Source organism: Strix uralensis, chromosome 16, assembly GCF_047716275.1.
Source record: "Strix uralensis isolate ZFMK-TIS-50842 chromosome 16, bStrUra1, whole genome shotgun sequence".
NCBI lineage: Eukaryota > Metazoa > Chordata > Aves > Strigiformes > Strigidae > Strix > Strix uralensis.
In genome coordinates, this window is record NC_133987.1 from 5,124,122 (window position 1) to 5,139,823 (window position 15,702).

Consider the following 15,702-nt stretch of genomic DNA (forward strand, 5'->3'; position numbering starts at 1 on the left):
GCATAGGTAGAGTAGTTATAGTAAAATTCATAACTTACATCGCCAAATGCAAACAATAAAGAATTGTCTACTTCAGATGGCTTAAAATGCTTTTTATTGAAAACAGATGCTATTTAGGTCAAAACATTTGTGCTAAAAAATAACTTGTTATTCTCACTATGAATAGTTTTAAGTGATTTGTTTAGATTTTTAAAAAACCTAAATTAGTTTTCTCAAGTTACAGATAAAGAATGGCTTATTCTAGTTCAACACGGGACTTTGTTGCACTTTCAGATCTGCATCCAAATCTTGCTCATCCTGTAAGTCTCATAGACATAGTACTTTTGTTCTCAAATGAAATTGTATATGACTGTATTATATTACTGCAAAATTATGTAATTGACGTGTATTTAGATACTAATAACATTAGTATAATTGTTAGATATAAAGTACCTTACCTTCTTTGTGTATAAACCAGCAAAATGAAAATTGATGCTGTTGTTGTCCATAGGATGTGGATACCACAACTACAGATATTGACTGGACAATTCAATGTCTGAAAGTATCAGAGGCTTCTTTGTAATGTTTTAAATGGATGCTGAATTAGTAAAGACATGTACAGAGTCAGCATTATGTAGTCACAATACATCTGTAACCTACAATGGTCTTTCACTACAAACTATGAATGTAAGGCCCAATCCTGCAGTCTTGTGTGCTCAGTCCCTCTGAGCTAGATAATATAGTCCTGAATTATCCAAACAAAACTCTTGTTGAATGGTATGGTGTTTTAACTGGATAAAAATCTCACAATTACATGTCAGATAGGATCGTTTCTGTTTCTTTAGAACAAAAGCCAGGTTTTGCGGTTGTCAGTTTATAAGGAGCTAAGAATTTTGCTTGTGGGAGTACAGGAGAGTAGGATGAACCAAAAAGAAACTTAACAAACAGCAAGGCTTTCTAGTTGGCAGATTCATACAGATGTTTGTGTATGATTTTTTTATTGTCCTCATATGAGTGAGGACTATCATCACTGCAGTAAGAGCTGAACAGGGCAGTGTGCTGTAAAACAGTATTTTTCTCCATTGGGTTTTAGGTGGTTGAATAAAAAATAGGAAGCCTGGGGAGCACAGTTTTTCATTCTTTGCTCTCCAAGATGCTGGCTTAGTATGGGAAGGAGAAGGCTACATGATTCTCTGTCGCAGTGTTTCCCAGCCTTCCCTGTGTAGCCCATCAGTGAGAATTTGTCTTCTGCGTGTTCAGTGCTGCTGGGTGTTGGAGCCTGGAGAGCAAAGCAGTGAGGCAGCTTTGCCCACGGATTTGCCCACGTTTCCCCACGGATGCCATGTCACAGCCCCATCTCCCCGTGCAGCTCCAAGCAGACGCACTGGCTGCAGAGCTGTGTGTCCCGTGGAAGTCCTGATGCTGGTGAAGAGAGTGAAAACAAGGAGTTTTCCTCTTCCCACAGCTTTTCATTTGGGAGGGGCACAATTTAGCCTTTTTTCTCATTTATTTTAAACAAATAAAAGGGAAATCACAGGGAAGGGGTGAACTATGAGAAGGAGTTGTATGTCCCCTCGCAGCAGTGTTGTATATTCTTTCCAACTTTTTATAAACTCCTGGTCTCCAGCAAAGCTAATTTAAGCTGTCATTCACAGTTACTCTCAAATAGTGATCCACTCAGTTAAAAGCTTTTATTTTACAAATAAAACTAATCTTGACTACTGCAATTAGCAACATATAGTAAAGAAAGTATTTTTATAGAAAAGTATATCACCTGTGTCTCATGATAGAATAATCAGTATGTGTTTAGGATGTTAAAACAGCTGAGCAACATCATTCAAAGTATCTCAAAATGTCCTATGTTTTTACATTGCAGTTTATTTTTTTTTTAAGTGAAATAGATCAAAGACTAAGAAACTTGCAGTGTGTTAATGCTGTAGTCTCATGATTTGGTTGAGCAGCCGTAAGCAATGCTCTGCCAAAAAAGGCCGTATGGCCTGCTTCCTCACTGCAGGCGTGTTCTGCTCCTCCTCTTTTGGTGAAATTAGTGCTTGTGTAGTTGCACAATAAGCTGATATAGGAAATAGAAGTTTTTCTACCCTCTTTCCCCCCCCCCCTCCAAAAAGTTTCCAGCCAGATCACTTCCTTCTGCCAGCTTGCTGTGCAGGCAAGCTGTGTTAATACGAGAGGTGAATATATTTGCAACAGGGGGAGGGAAGGTCTTTTTTGGAAACTGCAGATTTACATCAGCTTAATTCATGCGAAGAGTCATCCTAAATGTCAGTTCTTCTGACTGGTGGTGAGATACAGGGTATGTTGCAATCTGATTTATTGGAAACGTTTGCTTTTTAAGAAACAGAGCCAAAAATAGAAAAATAAAAACCTAATCTAAGTCACTACCTGTTGTGGACAGATAGAAACTATTCTGTTAGAAAGACTGGAAGAACGAGGATACTGCACTGTTGTACACATAGGTCCTCTTAATGAGTGCATTGCCACCGCTGTAGAATAAGACAGTTACCTTGCTCCATCTAGTGATTCCAAGTAAACCGGGAACACGAGGTCTAATTTTTGAGCACATGTCAATATCGTTACGGTGAAGTCAGTCAGGTTGCTTTGCTCTGCGATAGGTGCAGAATTCAGTCTGGGGATTCTGCAGTTGTTACACTGCCCCTCGCTTGCTGGCGCTCCCCTGCTCGAATAGGGAAGTTGGGCAGAGCTGCAAGTGAGCACATGTGGGAAGTGGGAGAGATGTGGGACGCTGCGGTTTGGAAGGACCCTTGCACTGTTGCAATGTCAGTCTCTCCTTCCAGTCCTTCTTACCATACCAACTTTCGTTGCTTACCTCTTAAATCCCAAACTAGCGTGGCAATACTCTCACGCTGAGGAGAACCTTTTTTTTTTAAAAAAAACCACCACCACACAGCTATATATTATTAATATATATATATTTTTTTATACATATCTTCCTGGTTGTGTTTGCTCCTAGTAGTTTAGTTTGACAATTGAGGCTGGGGTGCTTTTGCATAACAAATGCAGGTTTAGCAAAGCTGAATAAGATTGATTTGATTTTGAATCATCAAAAAAGTTCTTTGCCTAAGCTCCCTTTGTAGTCTGTTGAGAGACAGACAGCAAGAAAGAGGCACCTGTAGAAATTTATGTTGCTTAGATGAGGATAGGATAAATGGCCCTCCCTGTGGATGTACACGTGTGTGTATAGGTGCTGACAGCAGGGGAAACCTTGGACGCTTAACTGTAAAATAAATCCTGTCCAGACTTTTCACGGTGCATTTAAGGAGATCTGAGACCTGTGCAGAGAGCATGAAGCAACAATATTGCTGCCTACCTGAGGAGAGATTGCTGTAGAGCAGCCAAAATTGTGAATGTTTTGGGCGAACTTTTGTCCTCCCATTGTCTTTACAAACAGAAACAGATGTATTTCTTTTAATATTTTTATTAGTCATTCTTTTTCTTAGAGGGAAATTGTATGTTTATGTTTTAATCCTTAGTTCGTATGGCACTGTGGAATAAATAGATTAAAATGATTACCAGTCAGAAATATGTTTATTATCATCAATAGAGTGCAAGTCCATGAAATCTAATTCATCATATACATCTGTGTTTAATACTTGTATTCTGTAATCTCTTTATTTTTTAGAATGTAATCGGTGTGGTTATTGGGAAAACAGATGTCAGAGGCTTTCCAGACAGAAAAAGTACAGTCCCTTTTCACTGCCTTTACTTCATTTTCTTATATGGTATAATTTGGCATATATGACTGAAATCAGTATTTAAATGATAAACAGACTTCTTAGTGTAAAATATATAGAATAAAAATGTGCAAAAACATTGTGTGTGTTTGAGAACCAAGATGAAAGCGCAACATTAGTTTGGTTAAATCTTATCAATTAGAATTTGTTTGGGAAAACTCCGTCATGGAATTAAGGGTTTCAGGGTCTGAAGAAGATGGTACCAATATGAATCCACTATTATATAAATACCATTGGAATTGATCTGGTCCCTTCATGTTCATTCTCTCTTAAAACAGAAATGTTAAGGAGATGTCTTGAGGAGTGAAACGAGTAATTGCTGGTCTGAGTAGCACCAGCTTCTTATCATACACTCCTAAAGAAAAAATGGGAATAATACACTGTTAATACAGCATTAGCTTGGAATTGAAATAATGTTTCTACCGCTTAGGGTTGATACAGATGCTGTCAGGAAGCATCTCCAGTCACAGAGAGCCACTCCGGCTCTGGGTGAAGTGCTCAGCTATTCTGTTGGCATTGTCGTCCTGCTGAGCTGCTCTAGTAGTGGATTTTTAGAAGGAAGTCATCATCGTCACCAGAAACATTTCTACATAGTCTGAAAGTGGGGTGGTCATGTTTATGCCTCCGTGGAAATACAGTTAGATTATGCTCACTCTGTGCAGATCACTATACAGTTTTTATTGATAATTTAAAAATATTGCATAGCTGTATGATCCATGGAAAGCGTTATTAGCTGTAAGAGAAGAGGGAGTGCAGTGTTTCAGAGCCTGATACCCTCTTGACCATGAGCTTTCCACAGAGCTGGAAACACTTTGCTTTATTCAGTTAAAGCCCTTGGTCCTGGGCAGTGATACTGCCTGTGATCTGCAGCCTTGTACGTTGTCGTGGGGCTTTCATACACGGGCACAGCCAGCTAAAGACAGCCTACTTGTTACAGAATTCAGAAACTCCTTCATAGATTTGCTTTGTGCATTTGTTTATGTGTGCGTCTGTGCCTTGAGTCTAGCATCGCACGGTTCTTTTATTAGATCTGTAAGTTTATGTGGCGCTGCCTAAAGTTCAGCGATACGTGTATGTGTATATGAGATGGGATGGCACGGGTACAACCAGGGCAGGAGTTGCAGCCATCCCTTCAGGAACACCAGTGCTTACTGCACAGCCTGCTGACCTCTAGAGGTACTCACCAGATTGCGGATAGTAAATCCATGACAAAATCTAGGAAAAGCCTCGAAAGAATAGTTTTTATACATATATTCTGGATTGAAATCAAGTTGTGCTAATGAATTGTAACAGTGGTGTTTATTTTTGCAGACATTGGTTCTGAAAGATACACCTTCAGTTTTACTATTCGTGATTCACCGACTTATTTTATAAATGTACATTCTTGGGGCAGAGAAGACTATATTAGATCACTTTCACAAAGCTTTAGAGTCGGTGACTGTGGTAAGCTGGAGTTTATTCTTAACATGTTTCTGTTTGAATGCATTTTTTCCCCCCCAGTAAATCAGTGTTATGTGTTTGTGGTTTTGTTATGTTTTTCTCTGAGGACTCAGAAAACAGTCTAATTGGAAACAAATTGTTCAGTTATGCTAAGTATAAAGAGGAAAGGAATAAGATTTCAAGGATTTAAATTCAAAACCAGTAAATATGTCAACAAAAAGACCAGATACAAACCCACTGAATGCAGCCACCCAGAACTTACCTACAGTTAATCGATCTAAATTCTTACATTATATTCAGTTCTTATAAATTACAAAAAGTAAACTCTAGCTCATCTCCATTTAGTTTTAGATATGACTATGATTGTTCATAAAAACACAATGAAAATCTTATCTTTATTTACAGTCTGTGCCTTTACCTTGTCACGTTAATGGAAAGACTTTGCTGCCCATGGTTGCTAAATCAGAGTCTTGGGATAAAACTTGTGACTGTGAAGAGTAGACACACAAGAACTCAGTGTTGTTTTGTTTCCATTAAATATCTTGAGGGCTCCTGTGGGACCTTGGCTATAATGTGAGCTGTCTGGACAGATGTGGTTTTCAGTATGAAAACGTTTAGCAGTAGTTACTGCATGTACCTTTTCCTTCCCACATCGAGCTTAAAACCAACCATTTTTAAAAGCCATCTCTCTTTATATGTATCTATATTCAGTTTTCTAACATTACTTATCAATGTTTTATTTTAGTTACAATTGAAAATCCTTTAGTTCAGTCAAAGGAAGCGGAAAGGGAAGAAAAATTCAACCCTGTAACTCCTAGGTAAATTTAAAGCATAGACTGGTAGTTCTTTCCAGAAAGATCCAAGTTAATCCTTGCTTTAGTTGCCAGCTGATTGCAGCAGCGTGCAATTGGTAGAAGTATTTGGAGTTAGTCTTCTTACATTGCTGTTCCTTCCTCCCTGTGTTCAACCATGTATGGTCAAGTAATCTCAAAGGAGAATCTTTTCTCAGTAGATGGTCTTTGTCCTAAAGTAATAATGCTCTTTGTAACTAAACAGAGTAAATTTTGTTCTTTGAGTAGAGTCTACTAAAATGATTTGAAATTGATTTGATTTTGTTAAAGTGTTTTAACAGACATAACTGCTTTATGGAAGGTATATCTGTATCAAAATCCATTCACACAACATGTTTATCTAGAAGGTATTTTAATATGTTATAATGTTATTCATTACTTATTTGGTAAGGCATTGTCACTTCTTTTGTATCGTGCAATGTATATACGTTGTTTTCGGTGTATTCTCTAAAATCTGAACAATTGGAACTGGTGTATGAAACTAACATTGCAAGTCTTAATTTAGATATGTTTTAGCTTATCTATCTAAGATGCAGATGTTAGGTAAAGATAGACGGATACACCTGTTCTTTAATTAGGGTTTCTTTCCTAATTGGTCATATTTCAATACTTGTAATCATATGGCAGTCATAGGAATATTGCACATATGCACATTAAATTGGCAAGGTAGAAGTTTCATGTTCTTGCTCAGTGATCATCTCTAAGCTTCGTAGCAAATGTATAGCTGTAGTAGTTAGACTCACTACTTACTTCCTGGCTAAATGGAATGGAGTAAAAGAACAGGTGTCAGGTAGAAACTTCACTGAGGAAAAGAGCTTCTCTCTAAATCTATAGATTTCAGAAGCATTTGTAAAATATATTTATCCAGAATATATTAAATATATTTTATTTCCACTGACTAACAGTGCATTATAAACAGGGCTATTAATTTTGGAAACACCTTACCAAGTCCAGGCTGTAGGAGTGTCTTATTATGTCATGACTCCAAAATCTCTCAATTACCTGGATTACAGACATTTTAGAACTTAATGTATTTTTAGTGATTGATAAGGGCTGAAAGATTTACCAATATGTATTGTACATTGCTAGCATTTCAATTATAAATAAATATAAAGTACACAATAAAAAGTCTTCTGTAAGAGTATAGTATATATTTTTAAAAAATAATTTTAGAACAAATTAATTTGAGCTTTTCCCTATTCTTAGGGAAGACAATAGTGGAGTAAATCAGCAGTTGTTTTCTCGTGTGAATTGAATTAACAATTTACACTGTTAATATATTGGTGAGTGAAATGTTGATCGATGTGATTTCTGTGTACTATTTAGCCGCTACAAGTTATTGCTCAGTGAAAATCATTCAACGGTCAAAATGTCTTCATGTTATGAAACGGACGTGAAACTTCTTTCTCTGTTGCATCTGCCTGTCAAGGACCCTCAGGATTATTATTCACTGGGTGATATCATTGCAAATGGACAAAGCCTCGATGGGAGAATCCTGAATGTGCTTGCTGCTGTAATGTCAGTAAGTTAAGGAGGCACAACAGAGTAGTGTTTTTTTCTACTATACCATGGGTAACTTAATTGACTGAAGTATGAACGTGGATTTTGGGACTCACAGTAGACAGGAATCACTGATTGTTTGTTTGTTTAGGTTGGCAGTCACTTCAGCTGAGATACAATATCCATACCAGCTGCTTAAGATTTTCATCAACATGAGGGGGGAAATTAGGGAATGGAAGTGACCTACATGAGTTGTCTTTTTGAAGTCAGGCATGTACAAGCAGCAGATAACTCGCAAATACATAAACCGTGAATTATTAGAAAATAAAATGCGTCCCTTTATCCTGAAGTAAAGGTACTGTTGTTGAACTTTTAGTGGTGTATAGGTTTTCTTTTAATAGTGTATATTTTTTTTTCTCTTTTTTAAACTCTTCTGTTTTCTAGGTTATCACTTTTATTCTCCTAAACACTTAGTAGATGAAAAGTGACTGCTTCTCTTTCTTCTTAAAGGTCGGGGAGCCAAAATATTTTACGACTTCAGACAAAAGAAAAGGTCAGAGGTGTGAAGTAAAGCTGTATGATGAAACAGAGATGTCTTTTCCAATAGTATGGTAAAATGTTTTTTAATTCCCTAAAATACACAAATTAATGCAAGAGTAGGTAAAGTAACTATAATACCTACTGTTATAATACTATATTTTAATTTAAATGTATTGCTATTTGCGTGGCAACTGGGATGAGGCAGCAACATGTGTTAAAGAGAGGCTTAAAAAAGCGATTAGAGTGACCTTATATGTATTGTCTAGTTTTATGACTTGCTGACAGACTGCTAGCTCATAATGGCAAAACGAAGCTTAGTTCCAAACAGTTACATTTTGTAATGTGGAAACTTGAACTAATTCAGGAAACGGCATTTAAAAACAGTTGCAAAGGCAGTACATTTCTTCCACAGACTAGTGGGAAAAAAAGAGGAGTATGCTTCACTTTTAGAGCCAAGCAGAATTAACAAGCGGAATGGAAATAGGTTGAAAGAGCTTTTAAATGTTTAAAATAGTGTAGAAGCATTTTGATATTACTTTGGCCATATTTTGACACTCTATCCCATTTACAGACATGACAATGTCCATTCCATTTATGCATGTAAATACTGGTTTGTTTACACAGGAACACTTGCATTTTGCCCATAGTTTGTTCAATAATCTCCTGGCTTATCTAAGTGCAAGGGTACGTGGGTATTTGCACTGGGTTTGCTGTTTGTTGGTTGAGGTGACCTTTGTTCCCTAGATAGAAGTAGCAGGATAGTGGTGCACTCTGTGTCCGAGTTAGAAACTGTATTATCATTCAGTGTAATGTTTAACACAGTTAGTGGATACACACGAGCACCACTAAGCATCTATGGTGGGAAGTTTTCTAGGCCTCAAGCTGCCACCAGTGTTAATTTGCAGCAACACCTCTGATACTTGTGTTTCAGTGCTAATACTAGTGAAACAGAGTGGTAACCTTCAGGAGATCTGAAACAGAGTCCAGGTGGTGTTACTGTTACTAAACGCTGCCTTTTTTGCTTTCATGAAGCTGTAGGTAGAGACAAAGTTTCAGGAAATCCTTGAGCAACTGTATTGTAGTGAAGGTATTTCAGAGGCCATCAGTGAAGAGGTGGCTGAGCAATGCTGGATGAAAAGTAAATATCTTCAATCTTTTTCCAAGGATTAAGAAAAAAACCCACCAGAACAAAACTGTGCTTTGGCAGTATTCTTGCCATCCAAACATACAAGGAACTGAATGAGATTTTATCGAGGGACCTAAGCATCAAATTATCATTTTTGAGGGATACCACTGACCTCACTCTAGTCTCATCATCCACAGTTACAAGGATTCCAGTGTTGGAAAGCTGGCTGAACATCTGGCCTAGTGATGTGAGCAATCAACTTGTTCCCACAGAAAAGGCTCAGCTGATAAGCAGTTATTTTAACAGTGATTGGCATTGGCTAGAAATTACTTTTGTCAAAGCTCTGAAATACACACAGTATTCTTCCAGGTATATTCTGCATTGAATCATCCTGAGCAATCTAATAGTCTTTTATTTTATCCCAGAAAAAATAGGGACTGTATTAGACTGTACATAAAGCATCCTGGCTGGCTGCAACTAGATGTCTGGGGATATACACAGCATTTCATCTGCGTGTAACAAAGGAGTTGTGTCCCCTTTGGACCAATTTAATTATAACTATATTATTTAGTAGTTTAGTACTAAACAGTTTGAGTGCTGTTTCAAAAATATTTTGATACATTAACTTTTTTTTAATTTAGTTGGGATAATGAATCTATCCAGCTTGCACAGAGTTGGATCCCACGAGAAACAGGTATAATAGTCTGGTTTTTATGTTTTTACCGTAGTTTTTAATGTGAAACTTATTTTACAGTAACAGGGGTTTTTTTGTGCACAGTAATATTTGCATCAGATGTGAGAATAAATTTTGACAAATTTAGGAACTGTATGACTGCAACTGTGATATCAAAAACCATCATTACCACTAACCCAGGTAAGAGCTGTTGAAGTATTGCTTTGGTATTAGTAATCATTATAGGCTAGAATGCATGAATGGATCTGTTGGAGGTCTGATTTTTTCTGCCTGCTTGCCTCAGAAAGCTCCCTGGTTCTTGTTTGTTACGCAGTGGCCAATGCTCTTGGCTTTCCACACTTCTTTCTTTTTTAAAATTTTATTTTATTTTTTAAAATTTTATCGAAGCAGCCTTCATACATGCCATGTAGGACTAACAAAGTAAGAAAGAAAAAAGCATCTCTTGGCTAATTGCAAGAGACAACATGTTGGTGCTACCAGAATAAAAAGTGGTAAAACATGCTGTTATTTTTACATGCTACATACACAAATAACTTTTAAAAATACATTTTCAAGAAACAGCAGAAGCAAATGTTCTCTTCAGCTTCGTAAAAGAGTGTGCACAGACGGGAGCTCTGCATGATAAAATGGAGGAGCACTCAAAAGGCTCCGTTAACTGTAAGCATGGATCCAAACACTTTGATTTTATTTAACTCTATAGTGTGGTTTCATAGTGCAGCTGAATTACCAAGTTTTTGCTCTTTGTGTCTGTAGAAACAAAACTAAGGTATGGCCTGGCTGAATACTTAAAGTTTGGAGTGTTGTTACCAGGGCTACCCCTTATATCTTCAGGGTTGGTGACTATGCCCACTTGCAGCCTGTCTGGCATGTTCCTTCTGTCTGAAATAAGTACGAAAAACGGAGAGGGAAAGTTTTTGTCAGAAGCTCATTTTGGGGGATACAAAGATTAAATATTAGATATTTTCCTGGTTTGAGTCCCCTTTTGTTTTACTTTTTGTCCTCAAATGATAAGCCTGCATCCAAAGCAAGTTGTGTGGGGCTTTTCTGATGCTTTAGATCAAATCCTTTCCTTTTTACTACCTTAAGATCCTTAATTTGTTGTTGCTCTTCTGCATTATTTCTTTCTCAGATGCACTTAACATGTTTTATATTTTTAGTGGAGACAATAGCTGATGTTTATACCGTGGAACAGCTGAAGGAAAAAGCTTTACAGAGTGATGGGAAACTTGAACCACTCTATGGCATTATTTATGGCTACATTTCTACACTGGACATTGATGATAATATATCTAAAGTTATTCGCAACAGATGGTAAGCAACTGCCTGTTTTAAATTTGTGTTAAAATGTCTTGTTGTTCTTCCCCTGACCCAAATTAGATACAACAATATTTTAGTCCAGTTCTGGGCAAGAAATAAAACTCTTCTAGAGGATGCCATGTGGATTTCTGTTGTGTAGACCTCCAGAAGCAGCAAGGCAGAGGAGCTGGCTTTATGAAAGGCTTGTTATTTCTGGTCCTGGAGGAGAGAAGAAGAAAGAGACCATTTTGTCTCAGACAGACTTTAAGAGTTTAGAAGATGAAGAATTTTTTTAAAGATTAAAAGTCTCTTGGGAAATCTCAGTCTGGAAAACAGTTTCAAACAAGGAGGAATTGCATATATGCATTAATTATCTTCTTATGTTTCAGTTCAATATGCCGTTTCATAGTGAATGAAATGTCAAACACATGCACTTTCTGCAGTGATGTGTCTCCAGATTCAAAGTCAACTTTTGCAAGCTTTGACATACTCGTTGATCTGACAGATCACACAGGCACTCTTTATTCTTGTTACCTGTCTGACTGTGTAGCTGAGGAAACATTAGGCTGCACAGTAAGTAGAAATGAATTACGTTGTTCTTACTGGATCTGAGCTGTGAAGCCTGATGCAAATTACAAATATATGTAAATATTCTTCATGTATATATGTGTGTGTGTTACACGGGTTAAAAAAATTGTGTGTACATATGGCTATACACGCTCACACACACAGCTTTTAACAAGTCAAAAGTTAAAAGTCAGTAGCTGCTAATTAGAAGAAATGTGTTAAATGTAAGAATACTGTTTTATTTTAATTAATTCACACTTTTCTGAGAATATGGTTGGAATTCCCTAACTTTGATTCTCAAACAGCCTGCAATTTATTCTGATTAATCTGACTGTCTTGGTACACATATCAGACCAAACAGTATGTTAAAATGGAAAAATACAGCTTAGAAATGTATAAAAATGTGTAAGATGCTCTTTTCATCATCCTTTTGTTGTGGAGATGTTATAACTATATGCTGAGGAAGTGTTCTGTGATGTCCTGTTATTAACAGGTCCACGAATTCCTCACTCTAGCAGATGACAAGAAGACTGCATTGAAATGGAAAATTCTTTTGGAACGAAGCAAGATTTATTTTAAAGTTAGTATTTACTGTTAATTTAAAACAGTGGCTGTTTCCCATTCAGTAGTATATTTAGTACTGAAAAATTCCATGTCAGTTCTGCTGAACTCTTAAAAATAATGATTAGTTTTTGTACATATTCTGAATATTCCAAGCAAATAGTCTTTGTCATAATTTCAACTTTAGGGGATGTCCCTGCAGGACCAGATATATGCAGGGCTTCTTCAGGCAAACTATGAAAGACACAAACTGCCCTTAGCTGGTACTGATTAAGGAGCTGATATTTCAAAAGCATGTATAGAGGATTTACTCTGTCACTGACTTCTATGACTGCAGGTTCCTAATTAATAAAGTTAACAGTATCTGTCTGCAAGAATAAGGCACAGGCAATATATGTAATAGACTGTATGGTGTATGGGCTTACCCAAGTATATGCCTCAGTTACCTGTATTTTTGGAAATTAGGTATGTTTAAAATCTGCACTTCTCCTTAAAGTAACAACAATAGTAGATTCACACACCTGGAGCAATTGTTGAAAGATCTACTATTATTTGCAATATCCTTTTTTAATTGCATGCTGCATACTGGACCGGATTCCTTCTTCCTAGAACTGCCTGTTCTAGGACAACTCTAAACTGGCTCCCACTTTTAAACCTGCCCTTCTTAGCAAAACTGTTCTTTCCCATCTCCTCCACTCTCTGCCCCTATTTCCAGGAAAAAATGAAAGTGTGTTACTTCAGTAGTCACAGGTTTATAGCATAAAATGTGTGTACTCATACATAAAGTAATGTAAAATATGTGTAACCAAATCTGTCAATTAAACATGCTGTGTGATATTTGAAAGTAATATATTTCAAAGTGCTATACAGCCTTAATTATTTTTACAGGTTACTTTGTCACCCAGTTGGAGAACCGGACTGAAAGTGAATGTTCTTTCATGCAGACTGGCAGACCCGACAGAGGGGAGTCAGAGCTTGTTGGAACAAGAGACTGGAAATAAGAGATTACACTATTAATAACAGCTGGGAAAAAGACTTTCTTCACTGTATTATTAGAGGTAGAATGCTGATGCTGTCATACATGTTAAGTATGTTCTGATAGTAAAGAAGGAATATGCGTTACTAATTCCTGTAAGCAGGCTTCTGCGTTGATCTTTTTCAACTGGTTGTACCTTAAAAAGTATACTAGTGCCTCAGCTTAAGAAAAGTTGGTTCTACCGAATTCAATCCTTTACAAGGGGGACAGAAGATTTCTTAGTCAGTTTAGTAAAATATATTTGAAAAAATCAGCAATAACAAATAGTACAAGACAGATATGTTGAGCTTCTGTGTTTTTAACTGCCTTGCTACTTTTGTGTTGGTTCAAAAAATAAATACCCACTTTGAAATACTGCCTGGGTTTGTGGCGCGTGTTGGTGAGTCCAAACATGGAAGTTTTGGCAACTGCAGAGGCTTGGAAATAGCCATGATGTTTGCAAGGCTGCTTTTCTTTAGGGCAGACTAAGCCTTATTAGAATGAAGTAATCAATTACCAGGGACCTCTGACAACCAAACAAGCAAGCTGAGGCTGTAAGCGATGGACAAGAAAGGACTCTTCTTCACCAAGATAATTGTTCTTGGCTGAACATAAAGAACCCACGTACGTAAGTTTTGCCCTTCTCCATGTGTTTTTTTCCTATTTTTCAATGTTTCTGTCTTTAGCTTCCCTTGCAGCTGGTGTATTTGCTACATTTGCCAGTCCTCACCTTCTGAGCATATCAGGAGTTGGCTTATTTAAGAGTGGGACGACACCACAGCCCTTCTCTTGAAAGTATTTGGTAGGGTAGAACACCTTGATGAACTCTGATCACCCCTGGTGCACTGTGTACCCATTAAAACAATGTGGCAGAGAGAAAACAACTACAGAAACAGTGAATTTTGACGAGCAATACTCCAGGATTGCATCCCCCTATTCATGTGAGTGGGAACAAGGGATTAAACGCACAAAAAAATGTTGCCAGTGTTGGGTCACTGCATCTCTCCTGTTGCAGCAATAAACAACTCAACATTTTCCAGCTAATATTCTGAAGTGAATGTTTCCAGTAATTTTAACCACAACTCAGCTCCTCTATCAATACACAGTGCTGAAGACCAAACTCCAAATGATGCATTGTTGCTGTTGCCATAGGCAGTAATGTTTGACAGGCACAAAGGAAACAGTATAGAAAGTGAATTTAATCCTTCCTCCTTCAGAATTACTCACCCTAACTTCCCTGCTCAGCCCAGCTCTGCTGGCCTGACTTCGCTGCCTGGCCCAGCTCATCGAGTCGCAACAAATTCAGAGCACGGCTTTCCCGCTGACAGGGACAGGCTTAAATCAAGGAGCATTTTGCCTTCGATGAGCCAGGGGCTGGTTCTGTTCAGATGTAATGGCTGAATGCTTGTTTCCATTGGCCTCGGTTCCTCAGCCTTCCCTTCGATGAAATCTGAATTGTGTCCACAGCATTTAGGCCTCATCAAAGAACATCTACATGCGCTTTAAGTCATTGGCTTAAGTCAAAATACAGTGAAATGAAGGGTCTGTGTGTTTGCAGGATCGGTACCCGGTGCAGGTGTGTACACAGCGCTGTGCTGCAGATGCGTGCAGCTGGAGAAGTAAGTTGATAGGAAAATGTCTGTTTTCCTTCTGCGACATGTTCTGCTTTCTTTTTACCACGTGTCCTTTTACCATTTGCAGTATCCTGGACCATGCTGCTCTTTCACAGAGGTGCTCATCTTTGGGCTACAGTCATTTTCTCTGCAAGACTCTCCAAATGCACTTTTAAAACCAAAGTGGTTATTAAGATCTGGCTCCAATAAATGAAAGCATTTAACTTTGGTGCTTGCACATATGTAAAAAAATAATCCATCTGTTTTTGTTAGAAATTAGTCAGTTCTGTGCAACCTTTGAAAATGGTAAGTTTTGATGTTTGCGGGGGGAGGAGGGTTTTTTTAATTATATTTTACAACTTTGTCACTCCTTTGAATTGAAAGGGAACTCGCTGTCATGCAAACTGGTAGAGAGTGTTAGATCAGTTGGAGTTTGGAAACAGGAGAAGTTACACAGCATAGCTTTTTAACAGCTGGAAATATTTAAAAAGTCCAACTGTTGAACTGCGTTGTGTAAGTAACGATAATTGTTGCAGTTAGATTTTTATTAAAAATATACTTAAATCAGTAAAAGTAAAGACAGGTTTACTGGTGATCTTCACCAATGAGCTTCCTTATTCTTCATCTTTTGTGTTATTTTACTTTTAGAAGCATATTTAAAGCTCAGTTTAGGAAAAAAAAATCTGCCAAGCATCTGGCACACTTCCTGCTGCATTACACCCCTTGGAGAGGGAGGGAAAGCAATCCTCA

The 15,702-nt window shown here is 37.6% G+C and overlaps 1 protein-coding gene across 1 annotated transcript; it reads left to right on the forward strand.

Annotated features, from left to right (window-relative positions):
• Positions 1-230: 230 nt before the first annotated feature.
• Positions 231-15,631, forward strand: MEIOB (meiosis specific with OB-fold). The gene is made up of 13 exons (XM_074885989.1): positions 231-299; positions 3,638-3,695; positions 5,061-5,192; positions 5,935-6,007; positions 7,367-7,562; positions 8,051-8,151; positions 9,848-9,900; positions 9,985-10,080; positions 10,456-10,557; positions 11,058-11,211; positions 11,586-11,769; positions 12,257-12,343; positions 13,213-15,631. The coding sequence occupies exons 1-13, from the start codon at positions 231-233 to the stop codon at positions 13,339-13,341; spliced, it is 1,434 nt and encodes a 477-aa protein (XP_074742090.1). The 3' UTR covers positions 13,342-15,631.
• The last annotated feature ends 71 nt before the right edge of the window (positions 15,632-15,702 follow it).